Source organism: Clarias gariepinus, chromosome 5, assembly GCF_024256425.1.
Source record: "Clarias gariepinus isolate MV-2021 ecotype Netherlands chromosome 5, CGAR_prim_01v2, whole genome shotgun sequence".
Lineage (NCBI taxonomy): Eukaryota > Metazoa > Chordata > Actinopteri > Siluriformes > Clariidae > Clarias > Clarias gariepinus.
The window spans coordinates 13174389-13195341 of NC_071104.1; the positions used below are offsets into that span (position 1 = coordinate 13174389).

General features: G+C 37.3%; 1 protein-coding gene across 1 annotated transcript; it reads left to right on the forward strand.

Moving 5' to 3' along the window:
• Window positions 1-310: 310 nt before the first annotated feature.
• Window positions 311-20407, forward strand: impg2a (interphotoreceptor matrix proteoglycan 2a). Its single transcript, XM_053497122.1, is given in 21 exon segments — window positions 311-389; window positions 1469-1699; window positions 7395-7561; window positions 7717-7745; window positions 7898-7924; window positions 9063-9106; window positions 9263-9396; window positions 9567-9725; window positions 11030-11088; window positions 11823-11843; window positions 12223-12416; window positions 12494-12552; window positions 13123-13264; window positions 13350-14311; window positions 15092-15311; window positions 16065-16275; window positions 16424-16612; window positions 19034-19232; window positions 19328-19407; window positions 20052-20126; window positions 20257-20407. Coding segments are annotated over 20 exon segments (3243 nt in total). The 3' UTR covers window positions 20089-20126; window positions 20257-20407.
• Window positions 20408-20953: the final 546 nt, after the last annotated feature.

Below are 20953 nucleotides of genomic sequence, written 5' to 3' on the forward strand. Positions count from 1 at the left end.
TCTTTCTTTGCTAATTGCTCCTCAACTCTGGTCGCTTGTTCTTGTGTAGAGGATTACTAAACAAGATTAGAGAGTAAAAAAAGGTGCATAGTACCATCTGTCTACTTGCAGCAGGTGTTTTGGTACCACAAGCATAACGGACCAAACAGTATCAAATCAGTATTATAGAAGGTCTCTCAATTAGACTTGAGAATTAAAGTCTTAGATAGTGAGCTACGGAGGGTCAATGGAACCATAGGATTGCTGTTTCATAATAGCACAAACCTGTGCCGATGTCTTTTTTTTCCATACGTCGTGGAGAGGAGTCAAAATGTTGCAGTGTGCATGGATTTCCACTTTATATTTTATAGCTTATGTTTTTGCAATGGATCAGTTGGGTATGAGTACTGGTATGTATCTGATCTAGTTCTCTCTTGTACAAATAACCATCTAGAAACAGCTATGCATTGTTTTACAAACCCAAAAGTTAATCAGCATTCCTGGAAAGGAGTGTTCATTCTTTCTTCAAAAATGCAATAGTTATGGGAGCAGTACTTGTACCAGCAGTAACATTATATTCCTGGACACCTACAGTACGGCCCACATCATTTGTGGATATCTGTACTGAGGAAAACAAAATATCACAAGTGTTTTCATGAAATTTGAGCTAGGGCATTATTATTGGATTTCATTTAAATTTATATCCAGAAAGTTGTAAGAAATTCTGCACAAATTTGCTTACAGGTTTTTAGAAATGAACCCCAGGAGTACAGTTAAGACACCTTTGTTAGTCAAAGTTGTAAGGTTTTACATGTTTAAGAGCTGTTTAATCAAGAACGTGCCTTGCACACAGGTAATACTTTGCAGATGAAAATTAACTTCCAGATGCAATTCTTTTAAAATGGATTATTTGTGTTATCTTGATATCACTCCCCAGATTTAAAAGAACTACAATGGTGGATAAAAGTATCAAGGCAAAAGTAAAATTTAATGTTTTAATAACAAAAAAAGACAATCATGAATAATTTGTGCTTTTATACACCAATTAATATGTAGTATAAAGTCCTGTTCTTCTTCTAAACTCACTCGGTCTGGTTGTCTGTGGAATCAAAAAAACATCAGTACTCGGGTCTCACTTGCTCAATCCATGTCTGCTTGAAGATCATGTACAGATGTTTTCTTGACTTGCCATCTTCACCATTGTCCAACAGTTTTTTACTGTGTTGCTGGCAAAGCTGAATATCATTATCTCGTAGCCAATTTACTCTAGTTTGTGAATTAATTAGCACAACTGTTTAGCCAGTTATGCCCAAACTACCATGTATTATAGTTCCCTGGGAGAACTAAAATACATGGCATATACATCTTAATACTTTTTTATCCACCACTGTATCCAGACCTATTAAACTTTACATCTACATCTGTTTTAAAATCCAACCTACAGGTACACATAAAAGCGTTTGTTTGTTTGTGCCAGAGATTTTTCTAGATGAAGCTAACTGGGCCCACAAACTGGGAAAGCTGGAAAAATTCTCTCAGAGCAATGATATTTCATGGCCAGAAACTCAGTCTCAATCCCATGTAGTTGCTGAAGCGTTTGCGAAACGACGACTCCCGCTACGACAGAAACGAAACCTTCTGTCCAGTGGAGTGCAGCTCTGTTCCCGGGAGACTATACAACAAGCAACAGCTAGCCATCTCAAATATTACCAGCTGAGAGGTGAGAATGCTGTTAGCTGTTTATAGCAGTACCCTCGCATTCACTGTCTGTACTGCTGTAGTCATTGTGTTTGCTGTTAATGTTTATGAATGATACAGAATTGCAGCATTACATTTTCACTTGTGTATTATCATTCGATTGAGTTGGTACAAATGTCTGACAGAGAAACCAGTTACACACACATCTGTTTAAAAACAGCCTCTTATTTGCGTCAGACAGAGTGTGTTTTGGCCCCCGACAGTTCACATGTCACTTCTTATGTAACTGACTAAACTGTGGAAATAATGAGCTAATTATCCAATTGCCACTTATACCCCAGCTTGTTAGTGTTTTTAGAATCTGGCATACGTATCTGTACTAGCATGAGGATATGCTTACCAAGAAGACAGCTTATTTAAGTCATCCCCTGAATAATGTAAATGTAAATAAAAGTAAAGTTGATCCAGGCAAATCAGAAAAAAAAACAGGCAACTAAGCTGATATCAGTTAATTCTCCTGAGACTCACTCACTCACTCATCATCAGGGTCGCAGGGTACACCCTGGACAGGGTCCCAATCCATCACAGGGCACACATACACACACTCACACGCTCATTCACACACCATGGGCAATTTGGAAATGCCAACTAGTCTTATCTGCATGTATTTGGACTATGGAAGGAAACCCACCAAACTCAGAGGCGGTAATCGAACCTGGCCAGGATGAATGATTCTTCATTATGTACAGTACATTCTTTACTCTCATGATTGCATAACTCAAATTTTTTCTTCCATTATCAAAAATCAAAATTATGAAAAGAATTTTAGACAAATAATTCACTTATTAGCAATTGGACTAATGCATTCAGGCTAGTATACAGAGTCAGCCAAATAAATATATACACAGTACACTTTAGGGAAAAAACATGATGTACATTATGTTAATATAATATTAATAATAAATCATAATATACTCAGCAAAAAAAAAAAACGTCCCTTTTTCAGGACTTTGTTTTTCAACAATAATGTTGTAAAAATCCAAATAAATTTACAGATTTTCATTGTAAAGGGTTTAAACAATGTTTTCCATGCATGTTCAATTAACCATAATCAATTAATTAACATGCACCTGTGGAATGGTCGTTAAGACCTTAACAGCTTAAAGAAAGTAGGCATTTAAGGTCACAGTCTAAGTCTAAAGAGACTTGTCTACCGACTGTGAAATACACCCAAAGTCAGATGCCCAGGGTCCCTGCTCATCTGCGTGAACGTGCATTAGGCATGCTGCACGGAGGCATGAGGACTGCTGATGTGGCTAGGGCAATAAATTGCCATGTCCGCACTGTGAGACGCCTAAGACCGCGCTACAGGCTCGCAGTGGAAGACCACGTGTAACAACACCTGCACAGAATCGGTACATCCGAATATCACACCTGCGTGACAGGTACAGGATGGCCACAACAACTGGCCGAGTCACACCAGGAACACACAATCCCTCCATCAGTGCTCAGACTGTCCGCAATAGGCAGTCCATGAGGAGGAGATGCACTGCAGTACTTCAAGAAGGTGGTGGCCACACCAGAGACTGACTGGTACTTTTGATTTTGAGCCTCCCTTCATTCAGGGACACATTGTGAAAAATTTTAAGTTTATGTCTTATGGTGTTGACTCTTTTAGTGTTCATACAAATATTTACACAGTTGAAAGTCAGAGGACGTTTCTTTTTTTGCTGAGTATATATATATATATATATATATATATATATATATATATATATATATATATATATATATAATATCATATAGCCTATATCAATATATAACATATAGCAATAAATGTAATATTAAAATATTTATACAAGTTTATTTTTGTGTGTATATACATTCTTTTGGCTGACTTTGTATATATTCATTCATTTATTCGTTTTCTATACCACCTATCATGTACTATGTTGTTGGAGCCTGCCGCCTATCCCTGGAGACTTAGGGCACTTAGGGCACCCTAATACATCACAAGGAACACACACATTACACATGCACTACGACCAATTTGGGAATGCCAATTAAGCTAATCTACATGCCTTTGGGCTGTGGGAGGAAACCGGAGTACCCGAAGGAAACCCACTAAGCACGGGGAGAACATGCAAACTCCATACACACAGACCTGAAACTGGAATCAAACCCTTGTGTATATAAAGTAACCATTGAACTATTTAATTGTCTTAATGCAAAATATTGTCGTTATGCATAATGTCCAAATAGAGTTTGTTTAAATTGAATAGAGTAGGAAACATAAACACAAGGTCAGTATGTGTAGATTTATTAACAACAGTTAACAGTGTCCTGTCTGCTACTAGGAGTGACATGTCAGAGGACGATCGACCCTATGTGTCGAAGCCGCTGCTTTAAGGTTACTGTATTTACCCCTAAAGTAAGTAGGTGAACATTTGATACTTTAAGATTAACCGAATAATAAACTCAAAATGAAACCTATTCAGCAGAATTTTCCAAAGCAAGCGTTTGTGTTTCAACATCAGAGTTTCTCTACTAAGTTCTTTACTTCTTTTCTAATCCTAACAAATAATTGTGACGAATGGCAGTATACTCATGACATGTTTACCCCACTAGAAAGTTTCAAGCAGTTTCAAATTTTTATTTTTTACAAAAGGATCAAATATATTTTGATGTCCATAAATCTGAGCCAACAGGAATGTTGCACTGCTTTGTTAATAAACAACATGAAAAACTTTTATGAAAAAATAAAAAAAGACTTGTCTACCTTGTTTACAATTAACATTGTATGCACATGATTAAATGGCTTTAATCTCTTCTACCAGATTTTATTACACTGGTTTCTTGCCAGATGTTGCTTTCAGTTGTGTGAGGATAATGTAAGGGTATGGGCTGCTGTTGCAGTTGTTGTTGGAACCTTTATACTCTTTTGCATTGCTGCCAAATTTGTGAGCTCATATGAATGGTTACTTCACCAGTGTACCAGACACTGCAGTTCTGACTAATGGCAAAACTCTTGACACTCACCCACACACATGCAACATCCCAGTCGAACACACACAGGTCATCGCACTATAATTAGAGTGGACATCTGGATTTCTGCTTGGATGAATTACCTGAGTTAGTGTTCATATGCTTGTAAAAATGCTCGCTTTTTATTTGGCTTGGCAAAACAGTAGAAAGCTGCTTTGCCCCACAAATACAAATCTGAGTAACAAGAAGACTAAAAATAAGAAACTTATGTACAGCCACTTATTGTACATTGCACTTGAGCCAGATGGTTTTTGTGTTTTGCCTTAGTAATGATAATTAACGTGGATCATTAATAAAGAGCTTTTGATTTGCACACATGCGAAGTGGCTTAACTGTATGACAGGGTTTGACTTCCATCTTGGGTCTTTATGACACATTCAAAAAAAAGGTATTTATATTTTATAATTGATTGGAGGATAACTTAATAATGCATATCATAGGTGTGGCAATGCTCCCTGTTTCATATGCATACAGTATGCATATGTTTCTCACTGCCCCTGATATAAATTTGTTTAAAATGCAAATGAACCACCAACACGTTTGTTAAACAATCAATTCCAAATTCTTAATAATGAACTGCTGCTTAGTAAAGACAAACTAGTGACTTGTAATACAGTATTTAAAAAAAACAAAACATAATTAACATTCACTTATATTAATGGTCATCTTTTTATGTAAAGAATTTTGACCTACAGTTCGGTGAAAAAAGTGTTTGCCCCTTCCTGAGTTATTTCTTTTTTTTTTTCACTTTTAAATGATTCAGATCATCAAACCAATTTTGATAGCAGACAAAGAGTAAATCCAAATTGAAAATTGTTTTTAAATGCTGATTTCATTTATTAAAAAGCTGTCTAAAAAAATAAATACCTCTAAATCTAGTAACTTGTTCTGCCACATCCTTGAATCTTTCACTTCCCGGTGCCCATTCTTGTCTATTATTGTTTATAATTCTGTTTATGTACAACTTTATCTGATTTAAGCCCAGACTTTGACTAGGCCACTTCAGAACCTTAACTTTGTTGTTTTTTTAGCCATTCCAGAGGTGGACTTGCAAGTGTGTTTTGGATCATTGTTCTGCTGCATAAGCCAATTGTAATTGAGCTTGAGGTCAAAAACCGATGGCCAGACATTCTCGTTTAGGATTTAGCACAGAATTCATGGTTGCATTATTTATATCAATTTGTCCAGGTCCTAAAGTTACAAAGCAGCCCCAGACCATCATACCACCACCACCTTATTTGACTGTTGGTACGATGTCCTTTTTAGGAAACTCATAAGGTTTTATGCCAGATGTATGAGAACACAAACCTTCCAAAAGGTTTTCAAACTTTTGTCTTATTAGTCCAGAAAATATTTGTCCAACAGTCTTGGAGCTAATCAGATGTTTTTCTTTTTGGCAAATGTGAAATGATTCTTTGTGTTCTTTATTTGCCAGCAGTGTCTTTTGCTTTGGAATGCTCCCATGGATGCCATTTTTGCCCAATCTTTTTCTTATTGTTGAATCATGAACACGGACCTCAATTATTTTATTTCTCATCTGTTTTTGAATTTCTTTAGATTAATTTTTTAGCATGGGTGGGTGGGCTTAAAATCATCTGAGTTATTAGAGGTATTTACTATTTTCTGGGAAAGACCTGTAACTTTGTAATGTACTATATATTATTTATGATGTGATTGAATCCACCATTTTCTCTCTTGGGTGCATTGCAGGTATCTATAATAAGCTTGTTAGCCAAATGATGCATTTAGTGGTAAAACAATTTGCATTCAATTTATCATTTTAAAGTGCGGCCATCAAAATATCCAAACAGAATATCTTTAATTAATATGAACATAATGATTATTCCTGCACAGCAAAATCATACTATTCAATTATTACCCAGAGTGTTAATATAACACGGTGTAGTGTTTAAATAGGTCCAGATGGACTCAGAAGGGTCCGGGTTCGATTCCCGGCCAGGCTCGATTCCCATCTCTGTGGGGGGCATGGAGTTTGCATGTTCTCCCCGTGCTTGGTGGGTTTCCTCCGGGTACTCTGGTTTCCTCCCACAGTCCAAAGATTATGCAGGTTAGGTTGATTGGCATTCCCAAATTGCCCGTAGTGTGTAAATGAGTGTGTGAATGTGTGTGTGCCCTGCGATGGATTGGCACCCTGTCCATGGTGTACCCCGCCTCGTGCCCTATGCCCCCTGGGACAGGCTTCAGGTCCCCGCAACCCTGAATACAGGATAAAGCAGTATAGAAGATGAGTGAGTGAGTGAACTCAGATGACCTTCTGGAAGTGTTAAAGCAACACTGGAGATTTTTCTATTCTCAATAGCTTACAAAAACAGAGTTTAATCAGAGTAGTACAGAGGCCTGTATTTTAGCTTATAATTAACAAAATTTAGTATTTAGATGTATTTCTGCTTAAAGAGCATGGCTTGCTTCTCTGAGGGCAGTTCGTGAGTATCTGTTACATCCTGATGTCATTAGCTTTAATCTGGAGCCTGATTACAAGCTCTTGTAAGTACTACTTGTTTGTCTTTGAAGGAAACTGCTGGCCCCCTAGTTGTATTTTGTGTTTGTTGACATGTCTGCTTTGATTTTGTGCTCCATTTTCTTCGTGTTCTTTCGAGTCTTTAGTTTGTCATTTGTTGTTAACTGTCAGATTTTGTATATTTTTGTATCAGTCTGTCAGGAGGCAATATGGGAAGCTTTCAAGATTTTCCTGGATCGCCTACCTGTAGAGGAGGAATATCAGCAATGGATGAACCAGTGCCAGACCGGGACAATCTGTGCAACCGAGATTGGTGTTACAATCAGCCAATCAGAGGAACATCTTGCTCTGGCTCACACTGTACGTAAGATGCTATTTCTATGACACTTATTGTATGTGACTGTGTACATGTAGTAATGATGAACCATGTAATATACAGCATATTGGGAGGGGTGTTTAGGTAATTTTGTGTGGTTTTGTTTCTTTCTGTGACTTGCTTCTTTCATCTGTCTCAGTGGAGGCTTGTTCAAACTGGACGGAAAAAGTAAGAAATGGTACAAGCTACCCCACTTTCCATGTCTTTCCAAACAAAGCACGGAATAAACACAGTTCCTTTTTCCATCCAATTTTGTGTAATATCCTCAGAGTCATTGATTCCCAAGTCATACGTATTCTCTGTCTCTCTTTCGTTTTCAGTGATACAAATAAGAGCCATGTGTACAGGTTTGTGTTATGGTTATAACTCCAAGCTCTCATCCCTGGCTTTACCTGCTTATCAAACCACAAATGAACCTCAGCTACACTCAAGATAATACTTCATAAATACCCCATCTATGAGGGTGAGTCAAAAATTACCCGCACTCTGGTTGTAGAATTTATTTAAAAAGAAAATCTTAGAAAAGACAAATGCATCATTTCTCACCATAATCTCCTTGCTTTTCAATACACTTTGTCCATCTGGCAACAAGCTTTCATATGTGCCGTGAATGCATCAGAAGCAAATCATCGTCCTCGTAGGGCAGGTGAAAGTCTGCTGGAGCGAGATCAGGACTATAGGGAGGATGCTTTAACACCTCAGAACAAAGTTTTTGCAGAGTGTCGACAGTGTGTGCAGAAGGGTGTGGACGTGCATCGTCATGCCATCTGGGTTTAATACGAACTTAAAATAAGGCTTCAGCTCTTCAATAAGCATCTCACTGTAATGAGCACTGTTGATTGTTGGACCTTTTTCTGATAATGTTTCAATACTGGCTCTTGGGAATTTTGGTCTGCAAATGAAGATATTTCCGTTCCATACTCTGCCATTTTCTCTTAGGCTTGTAGTGATATATTCATGTCACATCAGGAGTAATGATTCTCTTTGTGCAAATCACAAGTGAGACATCCATTTTAGCTTACACCGCAGTTACAATTGAACTGATGTAACACGTTCACACCTGCACAGCAGTGACTGGGGAGACAGTATCCTTGAATCGAAATTTTTAGATAACCAGAGTGTGGATAATTTTTGACTCATCCATGTCCAGCATATACAAAATACTCTATATCCTTATCCTTATCTTGACTATAGTTACTATAAATATTATATAATAACTTTAATTCATTTTGCATAATCAAGCATACACTATTGGCAGACACTCATGTTCTGCTGTAATTGCGCATCCTTATAGAGCAATTCCAGTTGATTTCAATGCACCTTATTAATGTAAGTTTTTGAATGCAGTGATTCTTGCATTTATTTCCAGTATTCCTGAGTTGGGTTATTTGGGTTATCATATGTTTTTAATATCTGTTAGTCTCGTATATGATTTGTGTATGCACATAGATCTCCTCTAATTTGTTACTGTATCTTATTTCTCAGGTCACAATGTGAGTCATCCAAAAAGAATTACATCAGCCCTTCAGGTCTGTCCTGCAAATTTGGTCTTGATTGTAAAGTAGGCGAAATAACTGCATATGAAAATATTTATAGTGTACATGAATGTAAATGTATACTGATAAACTCTCATTCACATGTTAGTTACATGACTTCTGTGACTAAGTCTTCTTCGTTCGTTGTAGACGGTTCAGTGGATAAACTGACAACGGAGATCATTTCAGACATGACGCTGACAACCCTTGATGAAATAGGCCTGGAATCATGGAAAGGTTCAACAACTTCATCTGGCACCATAGATTTGGAAGAGCACAAGGAGGTCAGTTGTGGCATGGCGTGAATTTGCTACTGACTGGTTATAGCGCGTTTTAATTATGTGGATTGGGTTAACTGTGTAAAATCAGGCTGCTGTTTGCAGATATTTGCACCTACAGAAAACTAATCAGCACTCAATTGATTGTTTTTTTGTGAACTGTGTTTTGGTTCCAGGTCAAAAATTATATGGAGCCTACGGCTGTGACAATACATCCAACAGTGGAGCGTAGATTGAGATTTACTGGGATGCTGAAAGGAGAGCGATGGAGAGTAGAACTCTCAGACCCAAGCAGCAACCAATATTACAAACTGTCTCAGCATTTCAGTGAGAAGGTAACACCCACCCTTGTGAAAAAAAGTATAGTATAGTATAGTAATATAGTATACTTGCTGCCATACTAATTGTCAGTACTCCTTAAGTGTATTAATGATTAGTTAATTTAAAGTGTGCTATTTTCGACATACTAATTTTGTGCTAAAGATATTTTAATTGTAATTAAGTTGTAGTAAAGCATAACTTTAAGTGTATTTAGTGTACTTAAATGTGCTAAATTGAGACAACTTTAAATATACTTAGAATACTTAAAGTATATGGATGTGTGTACTAACTTACATACCTGACAGTAATTAATACAATTTAAGTATATATTTATTGTATTATAAGTACATTACAGCTATTTTTACTGTATTACAAATACATGATTAATATACTACGAGTATATTCTTATTGCAGCAGTAGCATGCTGTTATACTTCTGGTCAATTACAAATACTAAAAAAGTACACTTTGTGGGTAATACAAATATACTTTATTATACCATACAGTACACACAACCTTCTATACTACAGTATTGCAAATGTGTTACCAGTACACTAAAGGTGTTTAGGATAATTTACAAATGCTAAATGCATTTTCCGTTCTGTAACATGTTTTTAAAAAGCATTACATCAGTAATTATGAGGCAGATTTCATTCATGAGTTCAACAGATTTTATTTGCAAAAGATTACAAAAAAGCACTACTATAGTTTATTTGTGTTTAACAAAAAAACGTGTTCACAAACACACAAATTAAAATTTAAACTGTTGTCTGCACACAGAGCCAATCAGGGTGATCAGATGATTGGCTGTTGTTGCACTGATTCTAGTCTTTGGTTGGCTGAAATAGTTGCAGAGTTATAACACTGCTGCAGTTTGTGCAAGTGTAGCTTTATGACAGTGAGTTCCTGTCTCTGTGTGCATGGAGTTTACATGTTTTCCCCGTGCTTGATGGGTTTTCTCCGGGTACTCCGGTTTCCTCCCACAGTCCAAAGACATGTAGGTTAGGTTGATTAGTGTTCCTAAATTGCCCGTAGTGTGTGAATAAGTGTGTAAGTGTATGTGTGTGTGTGCCCTGCGATGGATTGGCAGAGTGTCCAGGTTGTACCCTGCCTCGTGCCCTAAGCCTCCTGGGATAGGCTATAGATCCCCCATGACCCTGAATACAGGATAAAGCGGTATAGATGAGTGAGTGAGAGAGTAAAGTGTATTTTTTTTTCACAAGGGCACACTTACTCTAAAACATATTGACTTGTAACCCTGCAATTCTATTATGTTACATATGCATTTATTAGTGTACCTGTATATGCGGTGTCCCCAGGTTGCAGCTGCACTTGAGAAGCTGAATGAATTTAACAGCATTTCTGTACTGGACTTCAGGTGTGTACGTCGAGGTTTATATCTCTCAATCTTTCTTTCTCATTTTCATTTTTTTTTGTTTATATGTACCACAGTCTATGTTTGGTGTATGTACTACATTTACATGTACAGTATGTCCCGATCAGGCACACCACTAATATGACTGCCAGGTGAATTGAACATTAATTATCACTTATAAACCAGTAGACTGGTGACGGGATCATGGCCACCCAAGGCTCATCTATGGCTGTGGTGACCAAAGGTTTTCCTGTCCGGTCTAATTCCACAAAGAAGCTAATCTAGCACAAATTTCTGAAAAAAGTCAGGCTATAGTAAAAAAAAGTTGGCTTCAGAACACCCAGTGCATCACAGCCTGCATATAGGGTTTAGAGTTCAAGGCAGCCAACTTACCATTCAAATTCTTTAGATTTCAAGCCGATCAGGGATCCATGGAATGCTCCGGACAAACAAGTCTAATTCATGGAGGCCCCACTCTGCAACCCACAGCACCCAAATTATCCACCGCTAACGTCTCGGTGCCAGACACCTTATCACACCCCCAGAGGTCTTGTGGAGACGTGCCCCACAATACACAATATCAGGCTCAATGCTTTGCGTTTTACTGTAATGGCTAATCAGCGTATATCTGTCCCAGTTAGCGTTAAAGTGAACACACTTAATACAGTGTGTTTTTTTTGTTTTCTTTTGCATTGTGAGGATAACATGTCTTTTATCATGCTTGTGTTTTTCTTCAGGCCTCAGTCAGAGCTGTCTGGGTGAGTCCAAACTTTGATTAAGTTTCCCCCTTACAGTGTTTTTACATTTTTTTTATAGTTATAACTGAATTTTATGGCTCTGCGTGTCAAATTCTAGGCTGATGTGTTCTGCAGAAAAGGCCTTGCTTGTGTGCAGCTGGAAAGGTCGAATTACAGCTGGATAGTTTTGCTTTTTATGGAAATTTGACAAATGTTTTTGTTCTACAAATCAGTAATCAAGTGAAATATTTGAAGTTAATATACTGTAGTATATTACAAGGTTCTGCGGTATTAATGACATCATGACAGTGACTAACCTATGTATATGACTAGTAGTGTGGATGTAATATTAGTGAAGTATGTTATGGACTGGGTGATAAATATCCACTTCTTCTTACAGTGAAAAGACTGTACTGGTTCACTACATAGTGTCCCTTCAGACAAGGGGACAGGAGATCAGCAATGAAACCATGGACTTTATTAACTGGCAGTTGAACATGGTGGAGGGAAACTTTAGTTATTCAGAACAAACTACTGATCTTTATACCTTTACTGACCTGCCTTCACATGAATCCATCGCTGAGGCCGTGCTTGGTACACATCATTAATAACTTTGAACTATTTGAATTGTTGAAATCCATAGTAGTCTAAAGTGTAATTAATATTTGCAGAAGAAACATCTCATGATGACATGCAACCTACAAAGAGACCACAACAACCTGGGATAAGGGTAAGTCAAGAAAATTACAGTAGTAATGTGTACTGATAAAGTTTAATAATAAGCATTTAACACTTTCAGATATGACTTTAAAGTGAAGTAATCTACAAAAAACATAACTGTAGTTAAATTTAATGTTGTGTAATATCCACGAAACACCATCAACATTCTGATCGTTCCCTTACCATCCTCTCTTTTGAAAAAACAAAATGATAAAAAAAAGAAAGCAGATTGTTACATTATCAAGTCTGTTCTGAAAACTTATCGACTTTTACAAAGCAATGCACTGAATACTCCTATTTTGAATGTTAAATACATTCTTAAATAGCAACACCGTTTTTTAATCCACTTGCTATTAGTCTTAGGGTTTGTGTAGCATCTTCTATGAAAATCCCTTTTGAATTGCTTTTACTATAGAAGTAAAATCTGTATCATTGATATAAATGAACGGTTGACTTGCCTTGATGCAGAACAGCTGTCGGAGCCATGCTATAATGTAATGGAAGCATAATACCTGTCGACAAATCAGATTTGAGAGTTTAGCAGCGCTCTGGTATAATCTACTTATAACTTTTTTTTTAGTATGAGAGACAAACTACGACAACAACACAAGATTTTCTTAAGGAGGAAGAAGAAGAAGGATCCAGTTTATATGAGGAAGTTGTCGGAGTAATTGTTGGGACTACACAACCACATCCCACTGAGCAGGTCAGCACCTCGGAAGGTATACACAGACTCTTATACCCAGATAAGGTTTCCTATAGAGTGGCAAGGCGCTTGTGTAAATCTTTACTGCTTCCTCTGTGTAGATACTAAGGTGAAGGAAGACTTGCTTCTATACAGTGCTATGGAAACTCAAACTCTTCCTGGTATGACTCCCACAGTGGCCTTCAAACAAATTACTGGTTCCACAGATGCTGTTTCTGGTGATGAGGCTTATCAAAAAGAGGAAGTTCTTGAAAATGATCTGTCCGAAGGTAGCAGGAAAAACACTGGAAAAATTGATGAAGATACGCCTGTTTTAACTGACAGACCTCTTTTATTGGATGACGAGTTTTCCATCTTTACCGGTAAAACTGATCATACAGAGGAAGGTCTGGCATCATTTGGTCCCATACCAGCCATAGAAACAAGAGAATCAGCAGAGGCAAAAGACCACCCGCATACAGAGACCACCATAAGAGAACAAATATCTTTAAAGGAGGAGGAGCTTGTGACTCATCCCCAAAAAGAGAGGGATGTAGAAGGGGAAACTAAGGTTTTTACACAAACAGAACTGAAGATTATGCAAGCAACTGAGGCCTCTGGAGAAATACAGACAGCTGTTACTCTTGCAGGCAAAAAAGAATTTGACAGTTTCGAAGTTACAGCAAAAGAAGCAGAGAAAGTTGAAAGAGAAGATTTTAAAGTTTCCATAGTGATGGAAGAAGATGAGTATAAGCTTGCTGTAGAAACAGTTTCTCCAGCTATTCAGATTCCACAAGAGGAGGTCATCACACAACCTAATCCTGTTCATCCCATACATCTGTCTCCTGATAAAGAGTTTGTTCCTACCATGTCCAGGGAAGTTATTATTCCTGAGAAAGAGTCTGTTTATATAACAGCTGGAAAGAAAGAGAGGAGTGAAATTAGCATCGCTATGCCTACCAGCCCTGGACGTGCTCTGATAGTGTTCTTTAGTCTTCGAGTGACCAACATGATGTTCTCAGAAGATTTGTTTAATAAAAGTTCTCCAGAGTACAAAGCCCTGGAACAGAGGTTCCTTGAGTTGGTAAATCCTTTTATTTTATTGTAACTTATTTTACTAGTACTATTTGTACAAGATCTTGAGTGAATCATGTACATGAGTCACTAAGACTACTTAAAATATCTCAATATGGTATAGATTATGCTTGTGGTATAATCGATAGTGTGAATAAAATTTGGTTTGATCAAAACCTGAATTCTTGCTCCACTAATTTCTACACACTTAAAATATTGTATATTATGTTTTATAATTTTTTTTCCAAGAACAGACAGGAACTTTGTCTATTCTATATCTTTTGTGTCTATTTGATGATGTATACTTTTCTCAGATTTTCTCCCTAATTTAGTCATGTCCAATTCCTCCCCGTCACTAGGGGGCTCCCACATTAAGGCTACTACTACCAATCAGTCCGAGGGGCCAAAGACTATCACATGTCTCCTCCAAACCATGTGACACCAGCCGACCGCATGTCCCTGTGACAAAATTGCCCAATTTCACGCAGAATTTTATGTTCGCTCTTTGTTCTAACTTGCTGTCCATGATGAAATAGCAGACGTGGTAATGCATGTGGTCAGAATAGTACCAGATTTACAGCTCTCGATGTACGTACACAGGACAATGTCTTTTGGCACACTGACTTATGAAGGTCGGTGCTCCCTGTGACTGTACGTGCAGCCTTCTGCTGCCATCCGTTTGTCGTGTTACGAAACTAGTCTTGAATCTTTTTGATACCACCTTGTGTACATATAAACACAGTATATACTAATTCATACATTTTATTGATCTTTTTTGTGCTTTTCTTAGCTGGTTCCATACTTACAGTCAAACCTCAGTGACTTTCAGAATCTGGAGATACTAAACTTTAGGAATGGCAGCATTGTCGTGAACAGCCGCATGAAGTTCCTGAAGCCAGTTCCTCAAGGTGTCACCACAGCTGTCTACCTGATCCTCGAGGACTTCTGTAACACAGCGTACCAGACCATGAATCTGGCCATAGACAAATACTCACTAGATGTGGAGTCAGGTAGGACCAGCACTCCAGCACAAAGAAAGAAAAGCTGTTTACGTGTGCAGTGTGTTAACACACTTTGAACTGAGTGCTATAGAGAGGGATTGTGGAACTGAACAAGTGTAACTGTATTTGAATGTGGAGGTAGTGGACATGGAAAGGTCAACAAAAGGAGCAAAAAGAAGACATGGGAATTTATAGGACGTTAGCTAGGAACAAAGTAAAACCTTTTTTTTAACAACTACAGTAGCACCAAGTTACTCTCCATAATACACAGGTCTGTGCAACATACAGTAATATGATGGATGAGCATTAACACACCTCTTACACCACAGCCAATTTTCCAACAATGAAATTAATCTAGAAATTTAAGATGAATTTGTTATACCTTACCCATTATAGTTAAAAGTTGTGGAATATCTGTCGGACTAGTTAGAGCTTCATCATATTATTATAGCAGCTACAGTCTAGGTCTAGCAATAGCCTTTATTTTTTCTCATTTGTGAAATTTAAGATCAAAATGCAACTTTTAATTGTGCTAAGAAACTACAAAGCACCTGTACCTCCTTTTCCATGTCAGAAGAAATTTTAAAATGCTAAATAAGTTGTTTGTGTCATTGCATATGTAAGAACGTAAACTGTTTTTATGTACTGCATGTATGAGAATTTTCTGCTGTCCGGAATCTTCACTGCCATGTAAGAATGTAAATGATAAAACTGTAGTTAAACACATCATTCTATAAGTAGATTATGTGCGTTGCTTTATAGGTGATCAGGCAGACCCATGTAAATTCCAGTCATGTAATGAGTTCGCGGAGTGTACAGTGAACCGCTGGTCCAGTGAGGCAGAGTGTGTGTGTAAGCCAGGGTACTTCAGCGTTGATGGCTTGCCCTGCCAGAGCATTTGTGAAATCCAGCCCGATTTTTGCCAAAACGATGGGAAGTGTGACATAGTTCCAGGTCGAGGAGCCATCTGCAGGTGTGTATCAGTGTGCTACAACATTGTGTGTCTGTATATTGTATGCATTTTGATTACTGAGATATGTGAGTGCTTGTGAACCTGTAGTGAAATGTACACGCATATTTCTGTTCAGGGTAACAGTATTGTGTGTGTTTGTGTGATGAAGGTGTCGTGTAGGGGAGAACTGGTGGTACAGAGGAGAGCAGTGTGAGGAGTATGTGTCAGAGCCACTGGTTGTAGGGATTGCCATAGCGTCCGTGGCCGGCTTCCTGCTGGTGGCCTCAGGAGTCATCTTCTTCCTGGCTCGGGCTCTGAGAAAACAGGATGAAGATGACCTGCAGAACACTGTGAGGTAGTCCAACGACAACCAACATGCAACAGAATGCCCTTGGTACTCGTTTATATGTACAGTCAGGTGTAAAAGTTAGTAATCTCTTTTTACATTTCGTGTAATGTAGGTGTTTTTATATAGAAACACAATACATATCATCTGCAGGTAGACCGTAGTATTAGGCCTCAGTATTAAGCAACTACAACCTAAGATGAACAAGATGAGTACTTGTTACCTGTATGACTTGTATGTATCAGTCTCTCACATCATTGTTGGAGAATTTTTGATCCTTTACAACATTGCTTCAGTTCATTAAGGTTTTAGGTTTTTTTTCTCTTAAGGTCTACAACTGTACTTTGGGTTTATTTGTCCATAGGATATTATTCCAGAAGGCTTGTGCTTTGTTTAGTTTTGCAAACCTCAGCCTGCTTTCCTCTTCTTTTTAGACAAAATAGTTTTTTTTTCGCCCTGGAAGCTCTTCTAAACTTTACTTGTTCAGTCTTCTTCTACTTGTACTGTCATGGAATTTAGAATATAATATGCTCAATGAAGCCTGTAGGGTCTGAGATGTTTTTTTTTTTTTTTTTTGTGTGTGTGTGTGTGTGTGTGTGTGTGTGTGTGTGTGTGTGTGTGTGTGTGTTTTTCTGACCATTGCACAGTCTCACCTTGGGCTTGGGTTAAATGATGGGACATCCACTCATAGGAATATTGGCATGCTGCCTTAAATGCTTTTCCCTTGTGAATAATCTTTCTCACTGTAGAACGTTGAACTCCAAATTGTTCAGAAATGATTTTATAGCCCTTTCCAGATTAATGTTCAGCAATTGGTTCTCTAAGACTACTGCGTATGTCTTTCCCTCTTGGAATTGTGTTAACACACACCTGAAAGCTATGGATTTATAGAGATCTGTACACCTTCTCATGGTAAATTAATCAAGAGCTGATGATTAATTGACTAATACTGAGACTCGTTATGATTAGAGGATTTTTTTTTTTTACACAAAAAATACATAGAATTAAAAGAGGAGATACTAACTTTTATATATTTATCCTTTCATTTAGATTCCTATCCAAAACTATAATAATAATAATAATAATAATAATAATAATAATAATAATAATGAGAAAGTACAGACCGAAGTGAAATTTGGGTTGGTGCAAAATATACCGTAGGTGCAAACAGCAGGTATTCTATTTATTTTTTTTATGACAAATACTTGTTCTGAGGACTTGTTTGAACTGAATTCACATACAACTTGTAAAACATTTATTGTAATTGAATAATCCTGACTGGTAGTCTTAATTATCTGCCTTCAGTTCAGCTCAGCTTTATTTATATAGTCTTTTTAACAATCGTCATTAAAAGCAGTATTACAGAGCTATATAAATTACAGGTATAATGTTTCAATTACTTTTAAACTAAATATATTTTTTAAATTAATTAATAATGTTTAAAATAAATACAAATGCATCCTTAATGAGCAAGCCAGTGACAAGGAAAAAAACTCCCTGAGATGACTTGAGTAGAAAAACCTGTGAGGAACCAGACTCAAAGGGGACCCATCCTCATCTGGATGACATTTAGATAGTGTGATTGCAGTCCTCGAGTTATCATAGCATTTGTAAAAATGTTTTATCCACAGGGGCATTCTTCAACAGCACAGACTGTTCTCCAATTGATCCTCTTTTTTTTTTTTAATGTCAGTGTTCAATTTCAATCCCTCTGAGAGCTGAATAAAGACAAACATCAAATAATGCAGAAATACGAAGAGGGTGTTCACATCCTGTGCTCCAATCATTTTTTCTGGTTAAACTCAGAGCTGTTCCTCAATCTTGCTAATGAGTGCTTTCTCTGGAATCACCACTTTAATGTTTAGCTGGTTTATAGACAGAAAAGCTAAACTACACTACACATTATACATCTATACATATACACACCAGAAAGAAAAAAAAAATCTAAAGTTTTCAGCAAACGTAAAAGTTTCACCAAAAGCACACCATTTGCATGTTGTGTCCTTACATGAATGCAGTCGACATTCACTTTAAAAAAAAAAAAAAAAAAATCTGCTTTGGATAAAAGAGATGTTACATTATTCCAACTAGTTTACAATAACATCATTTTGATTTGTCTAGGAAAAAAAATGTTTTTAATTATGAATGCTTCGTTAAACAATAACACTGCTTTTACTTGTCTACTCATAGTGTGTGTTCTAGTTTGTGCATATGTGTCTTTGTGGACTGTTTAGTTGTTTATAAGGAGCAGATGCCCGCATCACGATAAAAGAATGTCATGGGAACATTTTTTAAATAAAAACCAAATCTGTTTTGTTTATGAGATTTAATTTTAGGGTAAGGGTTGTACCAATAGTAATACAAATCAATGGAAATGCACTACAGAAGTGATAAATGTGTATCTGTGTGCGTGTGTGTCTGTACGCACACCAGAAGAGACAGTGTTGCTTCACTGGAATGGGCGACTAAGTACAATCCCATGTATGAGAGTGAAGTGACGGCGGGTTACAGTCATTACTACCGGCGATATTCTGAGCCTCCGATCCACAGCAGTGCCAGTGCCGAGGCCTCCACAGACTTCAGCAGCGATGAGATCCAGCATATCTATGAGACCAGTCAACTCACTAAAGAGGTATGATATCTACAGTAGGTACAGTATGAAGGAAGTCTGTTGGTGTGCTTTTCTGATTTTGGTGTGTAATCGATAATGTTTCTTTTTATTTCCAGGAGATTCAGGACCGGATTCGCATTATTGAGCTTTATGCTAAAGATCGTCAGTTTGTGAATTTTGTGAGACAGCATCAAGCGTGAGTGTGGCTCTGTATTGCTGTTACTCATCATTTCCTTTCTGAATATGCTACACTGGGTATAGAAAAGAATCATTTTTACTTCTTTTAAAATAATCACATGTTGTTGCTTCACAGCCTGAAATGAAGCCAGACACAGTTTTTGTTTTTAATTTAGCTGTATTTACTCAGTGCAACTTTTAACATCATAGTGAATGAACACCAAAAAAACCCCAAATCACTGATTGGGAACTCAAATCAACTGACTTGTAAACACAATTATGTGAAGCTAATCACCTTCTGAATGTCACACAAAGCTTTTTGCACATCAATATTTGCCAACATGTCTTTGCAGAACTGCTCAAGCTGAGTTGAAATTGATGGTGACCGTTTGTGGACTGCATTCTTCTAAGTCATTCCACAAATTTTTAATGGGGTTTCATTCTGCTTTTGATTTCTTTCCCCCATTTTTTTTCTGACATATTGTTACTATCTTTCTCTTGAATGTTAAAAGTTGCACTGAGTAAATACAGCTGGATTAAGACAAAAACCATGTCTGTCTTCGTTTCAGCAACAAAATGTGATTATTTTAAGGGGTGTGGGGGGGGGGGTCTTTTCTATACCTACTGTATTTTGACTTTTCTCTTTTTGTGTACTTTCATAAGTGTGGCAGATATTCAGAGTGAGAGTTCATCAACATGAAAAGGACATACACCTACTATCCGGCTACACAAAACAAGGTATCTGCACAACATATTAGTGAATGAGGAAAAGGTCTTCACATTAAGTTTTTATTAACAATTTAAGCTTTAACTTGTTGACAGCATATGATAAACTCTGTTTACAGTTTATTGTTTATTGCCATTTCAGGAACATTTGAAGAATCCTTGAAGAACAGGTTTCTAGTTGTCTCTCCTACCTCCAGGATATCACATGGTTCTTAATAATTAGGATATGAGAGGCTTGCTTCCTAATCAGTGCCTTATTGATTGGGCTGTGATAAGGATTAATTACTGAGCCAAATGTAACATAGAGTTCAGAAACTTCCCCAAAACAAACTCCATTACCTTTCTGACACTTTAACAGTTATTTGCAGCTTATTTTTTAAGATTTTGGTGATCACCTAAGGTTTTAATAAGTTATCCAACAACCACCAGGAAACATCATGTGTAATATGAAAATGAGTGAAGTCATTTCTTTATGTCTTTATGATAATTGTTGTAAAGTTGAAAGATGCTGGTGTTTCGAGATAACCGAATTGCCGAACAGCATGTTTTATTGTCGTGTAAAGCCACTGCTAAATCTTAGGTGCTACATGTTTTCAATTCTCCCACATCCACTCTGACAAGGCCAAAAGAGATAAACCTTGAAAAATTACTACTCTTTAGGGTTATTCCTCAAAATCTTGGCCAGCATTTTCTAAAGTCATTACAACCAAACGTTTCTTCTAAAGGATAAAAGAGATAAGGGAGACCAAATGAGGAATGTTAGAGAGGTTTATCTCTAAATTTATTCCCATTACCTCAAACCAGACTGATCTCCCGAACAACCCACAGAAACACACAGT